The sequence below is a fragment of the Chelmon rostratus genome, chromosome 9, assembly GCF_017976325.1.
Source record: "Chelmon rostratus isolate fCheRos1 chromosome 9, fCheRos1.pri, whole genome shotgun sequence".
Lineage (NCBI taxonomy): Eukaryota > Metazoa > Chordata > Actinopteri > Chaetodontiformes > Chaetodontidae > Chelmon > Chelmon rostratus.
Window position 1 is genome coordinate 8851302 of NC_055666.1, and position 20082 is coordinate 8871383.

The 20082-nt window shown below is 46.2% G+C and overlaps 1 protein-coding gene across 2 annotated transcripts in view; it reads right to left on the reverse strand.

The window, feature by feature from the left end:
- The window catches only part of tenm2 (teneurin transmembrane protein 2), a 149555-nt gene that overhangs the window by 41383 nt on the left and 88090 nt on the right, over positions 1-20082 (reverse strand). The window contains exons 3-5 of one of the 2 annotated variants that reach the window (XM_041943522.1): positions 18709-18915; positions 10923-11154; positions 1747-1985 (exon numbers count right to left, since the gene is read on the reverse strand). In XM_041943522.1, coding sequence (XP_041799456.1) covers positions 1747-1985; positions 10923-11154; positions 18709-18915 — 678 coding nt within the window. The remainder of the gene's footprint in view (positions 1-1746; positions 1986-10922; positions 11155-18708; positions 18916-20082) is intronic. The other variant, XM_041943523.1, reaches the window with a different exon arrangement.

Here is a 20082-nt window from a genome sequence, read left to right on the forward strand (position 1 = left end):
ATACAGTATAGTCACACCGTATTGGGAATCCATGATTACCAGTCTCTTTTCAGCTATAAATACACCTATCGATATATATATAGTCATTTCTCAGTATGGCTATCAAGCTAATGCTACTAATTAATTGTAACAAGTTGTATGTGTCTGACAAGTAGCCAGGTGGTGCACTAACAGTGATGCAGTGGCAAAAAAATGTGGATATGGCAGCAAATATGTGCTCAGAATAGACAGATTTTCAAATTATTTTCCTAATTAATTCCTTTTTAATTTGACTTATATCATCTTAATTTTATTAGCAATTATATGTTATGTAATGAAAACAAATATATGTGTTATCAGAGCCCCAAGTGAGCTCTATGCTGCTAATAAAATAAGATGAATAAACTGAGGTTTTGGTCACTTTCTATGCACCATTACATCCCTGCCCTCAAGTATCTGCAGGGAGGCGTTGTGAACTTTGTGGTACTCGTGGCCTTCCTTCCTCTCCCCGCTGCTGTTTTGTTGCCTCCATATGTGGCTGTCCAGCGCAGTGTGACCGTGCAAAGCTCAGGAGAGGATGGATCTGTCTGTGTGCCCCAGGCGAGTGGCCTTGATCTGCTCCGGAGGACACACACTACTCTCAAGGGCACTCCGAGGGGATGCACAAGAGCACTCGTACACACACACACACACGCAGACATACGTGCACGTACACATGCACACAGGCACAGGCTGGATATGTGGAGTGCACATATGCAATTTCGACACATCCAGGCACATCCACACACACACATATTATATATACATACATATTTATTATATATATATATAATGTAAAATTACATTAATAATGTATGTAGAGGCGATAAGAGGGTTGCTCTTTCTGCTGATGCCACTGTTTCCTAAGATCCCCCCATCTGTTGACTCCGGTCTCTGGGGTAAGAGGCCAATCAAGGGCTCAGTGACACATCTGCTTCCTCACACACTAAAAAAAACACACACACTTATTCTAACACATAAATTTTCTGTTCGCCCTCTTTCCATCATCTATCTCACACACGTACGCACGCATGCACGCACAAAAGTCTGCATCATCTTGTCCGGTGAATGAGGTCAAGTAGGTACAAAATTGACGCCCACTCTCTGAGCAATGCTCTCTCACTCCTTCATTCAGATCCCGTAGCCATCAGACTCTCTCGGTAAGTGCTCTCCTCTATCTGCATTTCCTTAAAGTATGCCTATCACACACTGGCTTCAGATCACAGAAAAACATCTATTTCCCCGGTGGGTCTGTTAGGATTCCTACCTCGACAGATACCTGCTCAAGGAACCAGCCCCAGTATGAATGCTGTGTGCCGTTTATGTTTCGTCCTGTACAGAGTGTCTGACTGGCTGTTTACTGATGCCGAGTGGTGGCCAGAAGTCCTGCTGAGTCTGATTTTGACAGTGCAGCATGAGGCTACGGTGACAAAGCTCACGCCTCGAGAATCTGCCTTGTGTTTATAACGGGCCGTTAGCTTGACACTTTTTCATTGTGGTCTGGGATGAATATAAATAAGAGCAAAGTTCCTGCTCTGTGGATCGAAACAAACGGGGCTAAGCAACCTGAAATAAAAGAGATTTTTACGTGTGACTGTGTGCTCATTCACAGGTAGCACGTCCAACATTTCATGTGTGTTTGCAACCCCTCATCAGAAGAAACCCTCTGATTAAAACAAAATGTAATTAATCGTCCTCATGAATAGGACTTGGTGCGTGTTCACTTACCGATGAAGTAGGACAGTAGGATGGCCAGCAGGGCAGCAGCTGCGATGGCTGTCACCGCCGCACACTTCCAGCTGCAGTACTTGGATGGCTTCTTAAGCTTGAAGGCTGAGCGGGAGAAGGTGTTTCTGGGTAGCAGGCGAGGGGGCGGAGAGTACACCGTCCCCGAGGTCAGGGGGTACCCGGGGGAGGAGCTACTGAAGAGAGGGGTGGTCCCTGACGACGTCTTGAACAAGAAGTGCCTGAAGAGAGGAAACACGGGAGTGAAAACGTCGTTCCGCACGCACAGAAAGTTGGCGTAAACTTAAATGTTATTAGTCGATACCAGTGCTGAAATGAGCTCTGTGGACGGGTAAACACACCACTCTACTGCCCAAACAGATGACAGGGTCACATATGTGCAGGCTTCTGTCCAATTTCTCTTTCCGATGAACCTTTCCTGACACATGGGTTTGAACGTCCTTGAACTGATTGTGTCTCCAATTCAGCCCGTTCCACTCCGAGGTCTCTTTAACCTCCACCTGCTCTGCTCTTTTTTTCTTCCCTCCCTTCGTCTCCGTTCACCCCATTTATGATGAGGCTCGTTTCTGATCTCAATGGCAGCAGAGGATCACTGCTGCCCCCCTTTCCTGTCCTCATTGCCCCAGCAGGGTCAGAGCTCAGAGAGAGGATAATAGAGGGATTTGAACCATCATCCTTTGGTCATATTACCTATTATCCTCTGTTATCGTTGCACCTGCTCATCCAACGCACCTCCTTTGCTTCTCTCCTCTTCTTCCCATTGCTCATGCTATTGCCCATCCCGCTGCTACTCCACTCATGGCTTTATTCATTCCTGAAAAGGTCTCCCTCCCTCCTTCCTATCAGACTTCTTTTCTGATCTGACCTTGAAGGCATGTTGACGGCCATACAAAGGAAATGAAAGACTGCACTTGAAGAAACTTTTCAAGGACAAACTAATAAAAACTTTTGAGACTTTTTTACAACACACTCACAGCACGCGCACAGAGTGAGGAGCTGCCCCTACAGACACCAGGTGGTACGACAGAAGACAGCCCTCAGGTGAGTGTGACAGATCAGAGGAGGCGAGGTCACACGACTGGCTCAAAGATGACTGAGGAGAGGGAGTTTTTGTCTGCCTGTCTTTGCGGGACTCACTTGTTTGTGTGTTCGGGTGTGTGGGTGGGTGTGCATGCTCTGGTACTTCTATCTTTGTGAGTTTCTGACCTTGGGAGTGAGGAGATTTCTGCAAAGAGAGGACATTTTGTCTGGTCTACACTTCTACACTTGTACAAAATGCTGTTTGAAGGCTGGGATCTCCTTTCAGTGTTGATGTTGGTATGTTGAGATGGTTAAACAATAACTCATGTTTACTATTTAGGGCATATTTTCCACGTTTTGCCCATAATTTCTTGCTTATATTAACATTATTCTAACAAAAATAATTGCTAAGATCTAGGAACACATCAACATTGCTACAACGTACAGTGAATTGAAACAAGCCAAGCAATAAAAAAGAATATCTTAACTACTCTATTTCGAGGCTGCACACCCAAAATCTGCTAATAATAACTCAATGCACAGGAAAACTCAGACCTGTCAACCTTCCTGATTCTCCAGTATTTTACACTTCTCTGTCGCTGTCACTTTCCCAGAAATCTCCTGTATTTTCAACCTTTCGAAACAAACGCACAAAAAATAGGTTGGCTGCAACATTGACTGTGGGCATAACCCTCAGGCCCCTCCGGTAAGGCAGGTGGCAGGAAGTAGAACATTAGTTGGTAGTGACAAGAAGTCATCCAATCAAACGGCACCTGCCAATAAAACAGGAAGAGGAAGAAGAAGAAGAATGATGAACATGAGAGGTATGGTGTACCTGCCAAGAAGGCTAAATGGGCAAGTATCTCACCAAGTAGGACTAGGTTTATCTGTACTTAAAGTCGGTCAAAGACAAGTTTTTTGTAAAATATGCCACAAGGCTTTTTGTGTATTACACAGAGGGAAAAGTGACAAACCTGCCAATCACAAGTGTGCCCAACAGGTGCGGAAACAAGCTCCACCAATGACTGTTTTTATACCATCTCTGCCACTCATTTTCATAATCACCCTCCTCTACCAATTGTCCCTCTGGCCTCGCTCAAAATCACAGCTGAAGCGTGATGTGTAATTGATGTGTACATGTCCTTCAAGTGACACATAATTAGACTACATGCTGAATTTATCTGCCTTTATCTGTGTCCCTTTATATGATGCAAATAAGTCCAAGTCCAAACAGTGTCAAATGAGTTTCAAGTCCTAATCAAGACTGAATTAGGTTTAGCAGCATTGTTAGGCTAACTCTACAACTAGCCAGCCATCAGTGACACATGGGCACAATCGGCCTGTTTTGCCTGTTGCTGTTAGTTTGTTGTCGACTCGCATACATTTATATCTGAAGCTGACAATCCAAGCTATCGTGTTTTGTCTGCCTGCTGGTGGCACTGCTCCGTCCACCTTTTGCCACCCGTCTGCACAACACGATTTGCTGCTGTTAACAGAATGTTTAATCTTTGGGCTTCGGGAGGATATCAATCCATACAGAAAGGCTGAAGTTCAAGTGGAGTTACGGATCTTTTCTTTGTCAAGTGGAGCCAAGTGGAGTCTAAAGTCACTGGAGTCGTGACTCAAATCTGCCCCGGGTCAGAGACGTGACTCACCTCAAGCACTAAGTCAGATAGAGTCCTCAGACATGAAGTACAGTAATACAAACGTGTGTGTGTGTGTGTGTGTGCATGCACCAATGTGTGTCAGTGCTCTGTTACTCCACTGTAGCTCACTGTCTCCTTTATTCACACCAGGCTAGTAGGACCTGTAATAACCCACTGCTGTAGCTGGATCTGATTATTGCTATTTAAAATAGTGCTGAACTGCACTCTGCTGCGTGGTCTGTTTCATCCTTTTGATGACTTTAATAACTGCTCTTTCATAACAGCACGTCCGTACATGTGTCCGCTCGTCTAAAAACAGTTGGTGCAAACAGGTGATGTGCTCAGAGCGTGGCGATCTGGTTTGGGAGCGCAGTTCCACTCTCTATCAATTATTCAGCCAGTCTATGCTCTGTTTCCTGCTCTCTCATCATCTCATGTCACTGATTGTTGGATTGGTATCCTGCTGGATACTTCTTCTCTTTTTTTTCCCTCCTCCACCTCTTCTCTTCTCTTCTTCCTCCTCCCCCTTTACCTGTCAGGTATGCTGTGTGACACCAAGGAAAAAAGGGGAAGAAAGGGGAAAAAAAACAGACAGATCGAGGCTGAAAGAGGAGATGGCACGCAAAGAAATATGAGGTTATTGTCTAAAAATACCAGCCTCTCAGTGTCACCGCCATCAATTTTAATGCGAGTGCATAAAATGCAAGAATGCACATCGCATGCACGCATATACACACAAACATACGCGCTCCAAGGTCAACCGGCATGTGTCTTTGCTTCAACTCATTTTCACAGCCATTGAGACACTCTGTGATGGCAAGGCCAGCGGTAATTAATTACAATGCGCCTAATGTGTGTGAATGCAAGGAGAGGGTGAGTGGGCGAAGTACTTGCATTCCATGTGACACAATGTATGCGATTTAATGGTATGTATTTGAACGCACGCACTGAATTAATTTCATTCCCCGGCTTTGTTGTTTGTGTGCAGAAGCTCCACTGCGAGCGTGGTGTGGGATGGGAATATGTCTATGGGCCATACTAATTACGAGTAGGAATGGAAAGTGTCTAATGTGCTCTGGGGAGGTAATTGACATTGATTTATGTTGTGGAGGACTATGGAGGGGTTCTATCATAGCAGGCAGCCGGCAATCACAACTCTGTATCATTAGGCTGGGGTGTGTGTTTGCTTGTATGCGTGTCTGTGTACTTGTGTGTGAATATTGTGGGATTTTTGTCAGTGGTCCAGCATGGAAACGTCACACATAATTAGAGAAAGCTGACAGAAACCCCCCCCCCCCCCCCCCCCCTCTTCTTCTCCTGAGCTGCCAGTAGCAGCCACATCACCACCACCCCCACCCCTCCCCAGGTCTAGCCATTGCTTTCTTGCTGTCATGCATGCCGTCTTGCACATGCAACACACACGCATATACATGCTGAACAAGCATGCACTAGCTCACACACTGACACACATTTGCAGAGTCTCAGACATAGGTGCCCACCCACGCGCAGACAATATCAGATTACTTGCATTCTTTAATTTCTTTCATGGGATTGGCCCTTAAGTGCTACCAAACATTTCATTTGCATCCTCGCGGAGCAAGAAGCGACTTAAGAGACGGACGGCGGATGAAGAGGGAGGCCTTGGATTGGAAGACGGACAGAAAGAGGAGGGGAGGATGTGTTTTCACTCCATTCCAACCCTGTTCCCCATTGAGAGAAAAGAGGACCTGGACAATTAACCACAGAACAGAGAGCATGCTGGGTAATTAGCAAGAAGTCAAAGCTCACATTCCCCTTGAGCTGCCGAACACACGAGCGTTCACGCGCACACGCGCACACACTCTTCATTTTCGCAGCTCTCACAAACATGTGGTTGCTTAGGATAACACTCGGAGAATCATCATCAGAGGCAGAGAACAATTAGCGGAGGTCGACTCGGTATGGGGGTGACTGAAAAGCGGTCAGATCTGAGAATGAAACAAAAGGCTCGGGGAGTGGAGGATGCTCACGGATGGCGTCATGAGAATTGTTCCCCGCCACAATTGTAGGAAACAGCAATCGGCAGATGGACGCAGTATAATGGGCATTCATTCGCTGCGTGTTGCTTTGAAGAAGGACATGACAAATTTCTGAGGCCGAGTGATAAAAAGCAAAAACATACAAAGCGTCAAATGTAGCATTCAGCTGTCCAGACAGTAAGAGTCCCTTTACATTAAAGGAGCAGTTCACGCAAGCGACACAACCAAATTTGGTTAAATAAGTAAAAAAAACATTTCGCATGTAATTTGCTTGATACTTGTGTTTGTTCCAGGATTTCCCTGAGTGTTTTTTACTGAATGCGCCCCACCTCGCCTGAACCTCTGCTAATGTCAGAGGAATTTATTTTTACGAAATATAATATCGGACTAATTAAGTTTCAGGGAAAATGAGTAACGACGGCTCATCACGCGGCAAAGGTCACTTGTTTAATGAGTGAGGCGGCTGTTTACACCAACATCAAGTAGATGAGATGTGTCAGGATCTGATCTGATTAAACTCAGCCAGCGACTGATCGATTGATCACACTGAACGCTCGCTTCGCAGTAATTCATCAGAGCAGCCGGTTGCGATGTCGGCTGAATTTTGTTTGATAATGGTCAGGTGGGCACAAGTTTTACCCCGTGGGGTCTGAGTTGAGTTTAAAGTTAACGTGGCTGTGATAGGACAGGAGGTGGGGTCGGGGAATAGATGTCATGTTTCAGGTGTGTGGCACCTGCACCGCTTTACCTCTTATACACACCTGAAAATCATAAAGGTGTGGCTCTGACTACAATCTCACCACAAGGTCACTTTAGTAGCTGTTCCGGAGCTTTTGATCACATCCCCAGTTGTCATTGAATTAGATGGTCACGTTTCCATTTTTTTCCGAGCACTTAACATACACATAATATTGGACACTATATTTACAGCATATACTGTTTGAATGCAAGATATGTGATCGGTAAAACTTGCATGATATTATTCTCAAATGCATGTCAGAGTAGTGGTTACAGGGCTGGGCATGAATCTTTTTCACTCCCTCTTCTTCTCCTCTACCCCCTGTGGTTCCCACAGGTAGCATCTCTGGATCTGTCCCCACTGTAATGCATTTGAAAGTAACCTATACCACCCCCCTCCACACCACCCCACCCTCCGCTGCACCCACCAGATAAATTGAGATGCTGCAACCCTCTCAGCGATCTTATTTCTCCCCTAGAGCTGTGGCCCACAGCAGAGCGAGCGGGGGGGATGCAGGGGAATGTCCTGAGATCACAGAGGAAGATTGAAACTGGCATTAGCTGGCCAAGAGGCTCCACGGGACCGGCTGGAAATCAGGTGCTTTCTTGCAAAATGCTGCAACACATGTACACACACGTGCACTCGCGTGCGCAAAGAGGAATTCATTCATTCTGTCTGTTTTATGCTCACACATGCACACACGCACCCACACACAAACATGGCAGGTGACACCAGCCATCTATAGTCATTTATCTCACACTGGTAAATGTATCCATGTTCTATGGGCCCCAATCTCCCTTCTCTGCCTTTCTATCTTCCCTCACACACACTCCCTAAAACAATCTCCTTCAATCACCACCTCTTTCCATTTCTCTCCCTCTCTCCCCCTCTCTCTCCCTCTTTATCCCTCCCTCTTCGACCGTAAACCATTCCTTTCCATTTCCCCCTCTCTCTCACTCTGCCAACTTATATTTCTCTGCTATCACCCCACCCCTCCCTCCCCGACTGTTTCTATCTCTCTCTTTCTCTGCCAGTCATTCAAGCCCTGGGGTGTTCTGAGGTGATCAATCTTCATCCCCTCAGCACTGTCACACTGTTGGGTCAAGCCAAAACACACACACACACGCACACACGTTTGCTATAACGAGTGAGCAACAAATGCCAAGATTTACATATGATTACAGTGGGGTGCAGTCGCAGTCAAAGAAAACACACATGCTTGGTATGCAAACATACCCACAAACGCACACGACCACACGCTCCCTCCCTCGCACTAGCACGTGTGCTCATCATCCCCTGTCTGCTGGTTATAATGAGATGGAGGGCGGGCTTTGCCAGCGCAGAGACGGTGAGACTCTGTGGCTGTGCCCGGCTGGCTCTGACCCAGTCACAGGCTCCAGCAGCTCCAGCCAGCCCACCCAGCCTCCGCCATCGCCAGGCCCAGAGAGGAGGGCCCAATCTGGGCTGGAGGGTGGAGCTGGAAACTCTGCTCTGGGCTCCATTCACTGTGACAGGCTCTGAGCCATGCCCAACCCCACCACCTGAACATGACCAAATACTGGCACCGCAGAGGGCTCAGCAGCATGTATGTGTGTTGCTTCATTTGAATCTGTAAAGATGGCACTCACGCTGTCGGTGAAAAGAGGACTTTTTAACTTTATTTTTGCAACCCAAACCTCGCCAAAGATCACTGCATCATTTAAGATGACGAAAATAACAAAAACGTCCTCCCTCCTCAAACTATGTAAGAGCATAGGCATCACCATGGCAACGCAGGTCTAAATAAACAAACTGCAACTGCAAATAGCTCCTGTATAGAGGCAGGTATTCTGCTTCAGTGCCACGCTTCTCCTCAGCCATCATGCATACCCGCGCGATGCATCAGCACAGGTTAAGCATAGACCTGAGATCAGCGGGGCTGAATTAAACATGGCCAGGCCTCATAAATACTGCACAGGGCCGGCACTCTGGGGAGCTTATCCGAGCCCGCCGGAGCTGGAAGCCCCAGCGCCCAGCAGGAGAAACACAACTACAGCTTGCAGGGTAAATGCTCGGAGAGCGAGCGTGCGCATGCTAGCGAGCATGTAGGCGGTGTCCCTCTCACTGCCTGCCTCATGAATAGTAATACCCTGCATGAATGCTCTGTTTGCCTGGTAAGTGTTCTTTGTGTACTGGCGAAAGCGCATGTGTAGGGTGTGTGAAATGGCTTGTATTTCCTGCTCCCTCACTCCAGGTTGCATACATAATAGCTCTGACACACGCGGCTTTTTGTGTGTGTCGCGCTTGGAGATGAGGTGGAGGATGCGTTTGAGCGGCGCACACTTGAATCCGAGGCTGAGAGCAATTTTCCTTTCGGTTAGGCGGGTCGTGCTGTATATTGGCTTCGAATGACGGAGGGGAGACTCTCAGCGACACTCATGACGTTCTGTGATGTTGTGTTTGCTCAGGGAACTAAAAACTGCAGCTTTCACCTGATAACAACTAGTGCTGCACATGTGCTGAAAAAAGCATTCCGGTCTCTTAGAGACAAATCACCTGAAAATGTTCGACTGATTTGAATTCAGCTGTTCAAATTTGATGTCTTCTACCTCCCATTTCTTTGCAGGAAGAATGCTGAAGGGAAAATAATTATGCTAGTAGGGTGTTAAGTCTCTAAAAAACCCAACTAAGAGCTCCGTCACACCATTATTCACATCAGTAAAATTTCTAAATATAAAGTCTGGTAATTCCAGTGGATTCGTCATATGGATTTGCTCACAGCGGCAAAGCAAATCTGTGTGAAGTTCGGAGACTGCAGTTCAGCTGTGGTAAACTCAGATTTGTGCTTTTGACCAACTGTACGTCAGTTAAAACTTTTTTAATCTTCTCATGTTTGGTAAATAATGATAAAGATATTTTACCTTTGATAGACTCACACTGGTCTGGAACTGACTGTCCGAGCATCCTTGAAGCTGCGACGTGTTCGCCACGCGCAGCTGACGGCGCTTTCGTTTTAGCAGTGACGCACCGTCCAGTTTATTTAACCCTGCTCTATACAACCCTGCATAAACCGCTCCATAAAAGAGGCCTGCTTTGCAGTCAATGAATCAACTTTTACAGTGTTACAAATGCTTAACTCACAGTTAGAGATGAAGCTAGCTTGTGTTTAGCGAGCCAGCAAGCTTGGCAGGCGACGTGTTTTTGTTTTTCGCGCTAGCATTACCGTTGAGCTGGCGTGCTACCAGCTAGCTTGCCAAAGTAGCTGCGAACTCACCCCATAAGTAGCCGCTACGTCTCCAAACCTCCAGCACTGCCTATTTTGCAAGGAACGTGTGAATAGATGTTGCCTTTTTTCTTCTGTGACCGAGTTGTGTTTTTTTTTTTTTTTTTTTTTTTTGCTATTTTACACCCGCCTGACAACGATTTGTTCCAAGGTAACTAACAAGCTCGCCTTCCTTTTTGGTGAACGCTGACAAATTCTTGTCAATTGCCTGAGCGGGCGATCGGCTCCGTGTCAGCGCTGCATCGTACTCAGCTCTTATTTTCTCTCTCGGCATTTCTGTCTGACACCATCACCTCGCGCTCACAGGAATGTTGTTGAAGCAGCACGGCTCTGACCTTTCATTTCTTATATTGATTACCTGAGGCTTATTCCACTGCTGTGCTTACTGTAAATGGCTCTTGATATCAGCGTCAGGTAAACACGTGGACTGTAAACACAGGAGAGAATCATAAAGGCAACACATCTCTTCTGACCTGGTCTCCAGCGGGACGTTGCTGTTGAGGACCCAGCTGTCTTGCAGCTGGACCGACTCCGGGGTGGTCGGCCCGTCTCCGGTGCCCGGGGCAGGGGCGTGAATGGGGTTGCGCCCGCCCCTCAGGGTGTTTCTGTTCAGGCTGTTGGCAGACTGGTGGGATAAGGTGTGGTGGTTGTGCGGAGGGGGCAGTGGAGGCCGTAGCGTGGTCTGACTGTGGTGGTTGGCGGCCCCTGCAAGTAGACAAGAACAGAGAGGAATTTAAGAGCCACAAGTCTTTGTGAAGGGAATCAAAGAGAGCTTCACATGAAGGGAGTGAAGGATTTCATTCCAGAACGCTACAAATCCAAACGCAGGACATAAATGCAGATTGATGTTTGATGTTGATTTCTCACTGTGCCAAAGAAGTGAAACCTTTTCAGCTCGCAAATAACTTAATTAACATTCCATTATGCGCTAGTTTTTTTGTCGCCAATCATTTTGTCAGAGTAGGTGTCATATTTCCCAAATGTTCAATAACTTCTCTTTGAAGGAAATTCCAGTTAAAGAGATACAGGAAATCTGATCATGTTTTAACATTTTCCTTTCACGTTTTTCTGGGTTTTTGTCCGTCTTATTTTGAGCCAGTTTCTTCTGCTCTTGCTCCTCTCTCACTTTCACTGTTTCTTTCTTGTTTTTTTTTTCACAACTAAGAGAAAGTGTGTGTGCGTGTGTGAGTGCGTGTGTGTGTGTGTGTGTAAGCAGTATTTGAGCACTCTGCACAGCATGTGCCCTCATCTCGCGCACTCAGACTTGGGGGAACATGTCAGCTAGAATCCAATACCAGCCCTTCCAACACTGAGCTAATGGACTGTTGAGTGAGAGAGCTGAAAAACAAATCCGGATGACTCAGACAAGAACACCCATTCACACATCACCTTTCTATCTCTGCCTCTGTCTCTCTCTCACTGTGAATCAGTGGGGGATTTGAGCCCGTCTAGAACATGAGTGTGTGTGTATGTGTGTGTGTGTGTGTGTTCGTACAAAAAAATCAATAAACCAAATATTATAGAACATAGGAGAGCTTGACACAGTTGAATCGCTTCTTGTTAATTTGCATACTTTTTGTTCACATATTGACAGGTGGATGTATTCAATGCACAGCTGATCAGAAAGGAGTCAAAAACCGCATGTTTGATAAAACAACAACAACAACACACACTTCACGTGTCACGACTGTCCACACCTTTATCGTATCATGTCTGCAAAGAAACTGGAATTATTGCAACACGGAGTCACTGATGTTACATTTGGCTTTGAATTCTGGCTTTATAACACAGTTTTCTTTTCCTTTCATCAACACCACACACCGCTCTTTCATCACTATTTTAAACATCTAAGCGTGGAATACATTATAATCACAGGATTTGTTTGCACATTGCCTTTCTCCGGTCTGATCAAAGGACGCAGTGAGCGCACATATGCGCACATGCGTGCGAGGTGAAAACAACAGAAGCGGCTGCCTTGTCGAGCCGCGGGGTCACGCGTGCCCTCCTCCATTCGTTTCCTCTTGAATTGGATAAGAAAGGAAACTGTGCCTGAGGAGGCGGGACGAGGATGTGTCGCACTCTCCTGTCCGCTTCGAGAAATTCCTGGGAGCAACTTTACGCGCACACACTAACATAAAGCCAAGACAGAGCAACCGTGTGCACAAATAAATCTAGGAATAAAGTGTATTTCTAACACTATGTGTCCTTGCATGCTACCTTTCCCTTCCTTTCTGCCACACGGGTGTTTAGAGCAGACAAGGGGCAGCGCGCCTCCTTGCAGCTCCAGCTGTAATGGCGACCAGTTTGTAAGGTGACCTGATTCCTCTGCGCCGCCACTGGGACGCAGGTGTCACCCACGTGGCCCCGGAGAACAGATGCTTGTGAAAGGAGAGAAGTGGGCAGGGGGATGAGAGGAAGACGGAGGGGCCTGACCTCTGCCATGCGGGAGGGACGCAAAACATCTGTTTGCACGTGCAAAGATGCTCCTGGGAGAAACAGACACACACATGCGCACACTCACGTATGCAAACACACTTGCTGCTACGCACCTGCAGGAAAAGTCAAAGTCTTGCATCATACATGCAGAGCGTAAATTGATATTTAAGTATGCAGAGAGTTTCTCGTGCTCTCTCCCTCCTAATCCTCCTCTGCTCTGATGCAGTTTCATTTCTTCTTAAGGATTGTTTCCCTCTTTCATCTTGCTTTTATTTGCCTTTGTTCGTGACGTAAAGCACTTTGAGATAAATTTGACTCGACTTGTCTGCAATGCCCCTACAAATGTGAAATAGCTCCTTCTACAACCTATCTGCATAAACATTTCTTTCTCAGCATGGCAGTGACGCACACAGCACAGAGCAAAAACACTGGAAAGAATTAAGCTTGCATGCACACGTGCAGACATGAACGCAGTCCTAGAGATGCAGAAAATAAAAGCAGGCACACACAAACTGCCCGGCTGTATGCCATGTTTAAATCTGCCAACAAAAATGCATGCGTTTCGCCTTTGTTCACTTTCCTGCCATAAATATTGAACAGTTTTTTCGTTCAAATTCAGATGAATAATAAATGGCATACCTTGTATGGAAGAGGAATACATGTTTTTTTAGCCTTAGCTTTGCCATGAACTGCTGTGGCCTGAATTGTGTGTGTGCAATTGTCTTCAAGTGTGTGGGTGCTTCTGTCTCTCTGCGTGCATGCGTGTGTGTGTGTGTGTGTGTGTGCGCACTCATAAGGCATACTACACACTGGGAGGCCGTAATGTTCCGCAATCCAGCCGTTATTGTTACGCAGGGGCAGAGACCCGCAGAGACTCACACGTACCACATTCTGTAATCAAGATTTTAACATTTCCCTTCAAAGGAGGAGATGGAAATGCTTTTATCTATCATCTAGCAGCAAATTCTATTACATGTCACTAGATAATGTCAGAAAAACGTAAATGCTTGGGAAAGTACAGCTGATTATCCTATGCATTTACTCTCTATATGGCAGAATTGTCATGTACTGTCAGGTTAACAGTCCTGAATTGCTAGATGATAGAAAACGATTGTACTTTTATTCTTCAGTGAATCAAAATTTGCAGAAAAAAGTGAAAAATGACTCATTAATAATGTTTCATGTAAGACACATTGCTTTCTTTCTTCCTTCTACCACTGAGAGTGATGTTGAAGAAGTTCTTTCTCATGAGGAGTTCAAATTCTCAAAAAGGCTCCTTTGAGCTTGCCAGAGAAAACACAAAGACAGTGAGAAATGGGGGTCCGCCTCAGCAGCAAGGCCGAGGTATGAGGCCGTCGCACAGAGCTCCCGAGGAAAACTGCAGGTTATTTTGGCCACGGAAACACAAATCTGACTAACCATTGGAACAGAGGCAGTGTGCAGCGGCGAGTGGGCTGGAGGTAAATGGGTCCAATAAATTAAGATAGGGGACTTAGTCAGATGAATTGTCCGGTTGCTAAAGTACAACCTGCAGGTAGGCTAATAGGAACAACCATTTTACCAGGAACCCTGTCTGATAAAAGACAAAACACGCGGCGACGAAATAGAGCAATTAGGAAGCAGCCAAGCAGATCACATTTTATTCCACTTTATCTTTTCCTCCTTTCTTTCCTCCCTCTTTCACTCACCAGCGAGAGTAAACAGCGATCATGAAAAGATTTTCTCCACATCCCTCTGTTTTCTTTTCACAGCCAGTTTTTGTGGAGAAGCTCAGAGCCCTTCTGACTGCTGCTGAAGCCTGACCCACTTTATTCTGTCCAAGGTCCCCTGTGACCGGGGACGGGGGACTATAGCTGTAAGCTGGAGGGTTTGGCACGGGCTAAACCCTGGAAGTTTATTATGCTCGCCAATTCAAAGGAGCCTCATTCTGCAGAGGAGCATTAGCCTGTTTGTTAACCTGCCTCCTCTGTTAAGCATAGTGCACACACACACACACACACACACACACACACACACACACAGACATCAGTGAGAGGCAGGGGCTCGCCACACCATATTAATCTCACAGTGTGTGTGTTGTGTGTGTGTGTGTGTGTGTGTGTGTGTGTGTGCACGCGTCTCTGTGTGCGTGTGGCCAACTGGCAGCAGGAACGAACCAAGCCAGTTTGTTTTGCAGCCCTGGATGGGCAAACTGTTTATTGATATTTTCTGTGGTTAACAGAGAAAAGTCGCAGGACAGGATGTGCATCTATGTGTGAGTGTGTGTGTGTGTGTGTGTGCGCGCGCAGGACAGAAATGCCCATTCAGCAGTTAAAAAGGGATCATTGCAGCGCTCAGCTCCCAACCCTCGCTCTCTACCCTCCTCACTCCCTCACTGTCTCTCCATCTCTTTATTTCACGCCCCATATCTTCACTGCTCCTGTCTGTCTTTTTTTAAGAAAAAAAACGCTGCGCCACCCTCCGTTGTTTTTCATCCACCTTGTCTCCGAGCTAATTGCTATGCTCCCTGTCCTTTAAGGTGGGATATCCCCATGTGCTACTGCTTCATATGTCCTCTGTCTCAGAATGTCACATGCTCCACATTTGTAATTCTTCTCAGAGCTCAGAGGCTGAGCACGGTGGAAGGAGAGCTTGAGGTGAAACTAAGAGCCACACATACTGTGCAAACACACACATGCTGACAAAAGGGGTTTAATTTGCACATAGGCTTTATTATATACAAGCGTACACGCCAACACACGCAGGCACAAAAAAGAGATAAAGTTAAGGACATAAATATACACATGCAGGCACACACATACTCTCTCTCTCACACACACACACACACCGCCCCTGCCTTGGCTAGTCATCTCTGTCTAATTAGGAGGCAATAATCCGCTAGAGAAGAGTCATCAAATTCAGCCAAAAACAAACAGTCTCCATGAGCAGAAATGCACGTGTGCATTTCGCCCACACACACACACACACACGCACACACACATAGACGCATATAAATGCACACACACACACACGCAAATCATCCCACTGTTACGCAAATGTCACCCTTACATAAGCACCATTAGGAAGAATAACATTAGAGCAGAAGAAGGGGCCGCATCTTTGTTGTGCCTTTGTTTTTGTAGATTTGTTTCAACAAAGCCATTAAACATTCATCGCTTCAGCAGTGACTTGAGGTGGCTTCCCTGGCAGCAGATACTAGCTAGCCACTTTAGAGCAGGCTCGGGCTAAAAATAGCTTAGCATTCCCCATGCATAATGAATGGCCAGAGACAGCGCTAACGCTAGCTCTTTCCAGGAGCGATCTGCTACGCTCCGTTTGGCCGTCTCAGCTCTCCCCGCGTTCCGGGGGAGCGTTCCCAGACAGGTGCTCTGAGCCAGACAGTATTCCCACATAAACATCCACAGACCCAATTCCCAGCCAATCCTCGGCAACAGCGTTCCGTTCCCATTCACCTGTCACGCTTCACTAGGAACACAAGTCATGTCTGTCCACCTGTTAGCTTAGGTAATGGCGGACTGCTTTACAAGAACACACACACACAGGCGCGCAAACACAAACACACACAGACGAGCAGCATGCGGCTTCCTGAGGATTATCTCGCCGTGGTCAGTTTCTGCCTGGCTTGGTAAGGCTCATTTCCTGCCCAGCGCTCGCTCTCCGCAGGACCACACACCAAACACCACGCGCGCCCCGACAGGCCGACACTCTCGCAGCACATGCATAAACAGTCTCTGGTTATAGGTGTTTTTATTTCCTCGCGGCCGTCCTCCCACATGCCAGCGCGTGTCTCTGCGCCGCCAGGCTGCCACTCTAAACTCATTTAGGTCGATTTTAATGGACGCCCCAAAGCCAAGGACTCTCTCTGCACCCATTAGATCAGCGGTCCTGGCTGGGAAACGTGGCATTTTGCGATTTCATCTCCATGTTGTTCTCCCTCCATCCAAATATCTCAGTTTCACTCTCGAAGCTCTCATCAGCTTACCCCTTTTTATTCACAATACCCCTTCTTCTCTTTGTCTCTTTGACTCGCTCTGTCTCTTGGTCTCCGTCTCCCTTTCAGTCGCTTTCTCCATCTTTTTTTTTTTTTTTTTTTACTGGTGCGCTTTGGATGTGTTTTTCACTCTCTCTCGCTCTCCTTTTTGATTTTTTCATGCAAGATGTCTCATTAAACAACTTCAAAAGTCAAAGTTTGGCTTTCTCTATCTCTGCTCCCATTTGCCTCTTTGCGCCTCTTTTTCCTGCTCCTCGTCGTCGCTTTTTTTTTCTTTCCTTCTTTGTCTCTCTTGCCCGCCGTCTCTGTGTGTTCATGCTCAGCGGAGACTGAAAGAAGCCCCAGAACAGAAAGTGTGGGTGTATGTGAACAAGAATGAGAGAACGAGAGAGTGTGCCTGCGAGCCTCACTCTCCCTCTTTGCCAGTGTCTGCCATTAGGGTGTCAGTGGCAGAGTGAATTTATTTGCTGTGCGGTTACTGGGCTAATGATTGATGTTGCCCCAGCAAACAGTAAACCAATTAGAAGGCTGATGTAACGTCATTTTAAAAGCCTCCTAATCACGTTGCTCTTGAACCTGGGACCCAGGCCTTCCCTAATGAAGATTTATACTGGATCAAAGGAGAGCCTAACGCCATTAACAATAGATTGTATTCCACCAAAAATCACATTAGGACTTCTCTGCCCACCCCCTTCCCTCCCATCAGGCCTCTGCTAAATATATCTGCTGATTACAAGTGCAGATGCACAGAGGAATGGAGAAACAGGGGAAGAGCGGGAAGCAGAGGCAGAGGGGGGACAGAGAGAGGCTCACAGTAGCTAATTGTTGAGAATAAATGTTTATGCTGATGAACAAACTCATCACTGCAGATATGTGTGTATGTGTGTGTGCATACGGGGGAGAAAAATAGTTGTGAGGTGCTGATATAAGCACACAGGGCCCGTAACAGCCAACCAGAGAGTGTCCAATGATGAAAGAGAAAGCTTAGAGCCTGGGAAACTAACTAGTATGTCTTTGCTACGCTGGTCCTCCTACCGGCACTTAAAATTCATCATCCCCTTGCCTTTCACTTTCCGCTGGATTATTAATGTCATACGGAAAATAAGTACAAACACACCTACTCAGTGGCAACCAATCTGCACTCCGCAGAGTGTCGGGGTTGCTTTCACTTGCATCATTGTTTTCTGGCAACAGTTGACAGAGGTGGGAGGGTTACATTTAAAAATGTAATCCATTAAGTGATTACCAATTGTCAGCTCAAAAATGTGCTTTTTGTTATGTGAGCCACAAAAGACGTTCAGGGACACAGAGAGGTTTCTTTTCTTTTGCTTTGCTTGATTGTGCTTCTTCGGAAATGAATGGAATTTTCAGCAAGCAAGTTCATGGATTTACACAGCGGTTTAATGTGCAATCATCAACACGCACTGTGTGATCTGTCACTGCTTAAATATACAGAGTGTAAATTCCTCTGTAAATGATCGCAGCCAACAGACTTGGTATTTCCCTTCTAATAAAACCATATCATCCAGAATTGACCGTGATAAAAACTGCAAATCTTACAAATCCACAATGTAAACAATAATTGCTTTAAGTCTCTTTGGTTGGATTCTCTGGCCTGCAAAAAAATGGTAACCAGGAGGAATGCAAAAAGGCAGATACAAACTGGCTAAAAGAACAAGATGTGACATTCAGTTAAAGCGAAGGATTGCTGGCATTTCACTCAGCAGCGACTAACTCCGATCAGGAAATGAGCGCACGATGATGGGTGACACTGATAAATCAACAAAGCGGACGAAAGGATGGAGGGGTGGATGAATGGAGAACTCTCTTACCCGCGGAGGAGGGCTGGGCACGGAGCATGTATGTATCATCCGGGTGGGGCTCCAGGTGAGAGTGGGTGGAGTTTTTCTCCAGCAGGGGCACCTGGCATTCTCTGATCGGCGGTGACGGGCCGGGGGAGGGGTGGTGGGGGGCGGACGAGGAGGACGGAAGGGACGGAGGGAGCAGTGAGGAGGAAGAGGTTGGAGGGAGTGGGCGACCTGGAGGATGGAGGGAGAGAGAAGGAGGGAGGGGAGGCGTTAGACAAAACAGATGGCAATGACTGACAGTGATACAGGGGCCTGTTCTGAGACGGGTTCACAGAGGTATCTGCATCATTTTGCTTAGCAGAACCCAGAATCCCTTAAAGGGTTGATGTCACCCAAATGACAATATTCTGTCATACCTCTGGTATGTGCAGCCATGCAGGTAATTTTGGTTTAATTTGCTCAGCTTTTTAAGATAACTGTCTGTGGATTCTGCCTCTATCCCAGTACAATGTAGGTGAATGGAAATGAAATGAACTTCAATGTCAACAGTTTTTGTTGGAACTCTTTTCTATCAAATAAGTAGTTCCTTTAAAAAATGTTGGCAGCTTGTTCTGTGGCGTATCGAGGGGAACTGGGTCACTGTTTCTGGAGGAAGGAAGCGCTGTTGAAGTTTTGAAATGAAAGTTTTCAGTGTTGTGACTAAAAATATGCATTTAGCAGTGCAGAAATCTCAGAGTGATATATATGGAAAATAATCAAACCAAGATGATCTGCATGGCAGGATTTAAATTCGATTATTGCTCTTATTTTCATTTTGGAATTTGGGTGAACCAGCACTCGTGAACGTAACCGTGCTTCTCGGACCAGGCCCCCGGTCTTAGTAATGTAAAGCAGCTTGGATACAAACAAAAAAAAACACATCAGCCGGCTGAGAATCAGTATAGAGATAGATTCACACAAAAAGTTCACAGATCTCCTTAATATATCAATGAGTGATCAAGAGATTTTAAATCAATGTATGAACTGCTGACAGCTTCAGCTCGGAGCCAGCAAGGAAGTCATTTGGACTTTTTTAAAATCACGTCCAATCAACCATGACCAACACATACCCACCTAAAGCACGGAGGTATTGCCCCGCATCTCTTCTGCAAGTTTAAACATCATAAATCGATGCAGCTTTCGCTGAAATGTGGCCACTAGTAACAATTACGCAATAATACTAAATATTCTAAAATATAGTGGAGCATTAGCAGCCAGTGGACTGACTCATTCATGTCAGTTAAACAGCAATATTTAGCTTAAGTTTGCTAACATTAGGCATCACAAGCTACTGGTCATACCAGACCAAACAAAGCCGTAGCTTTTGATGAATCAAAAGTGCGTTTAATTGCTCACGAA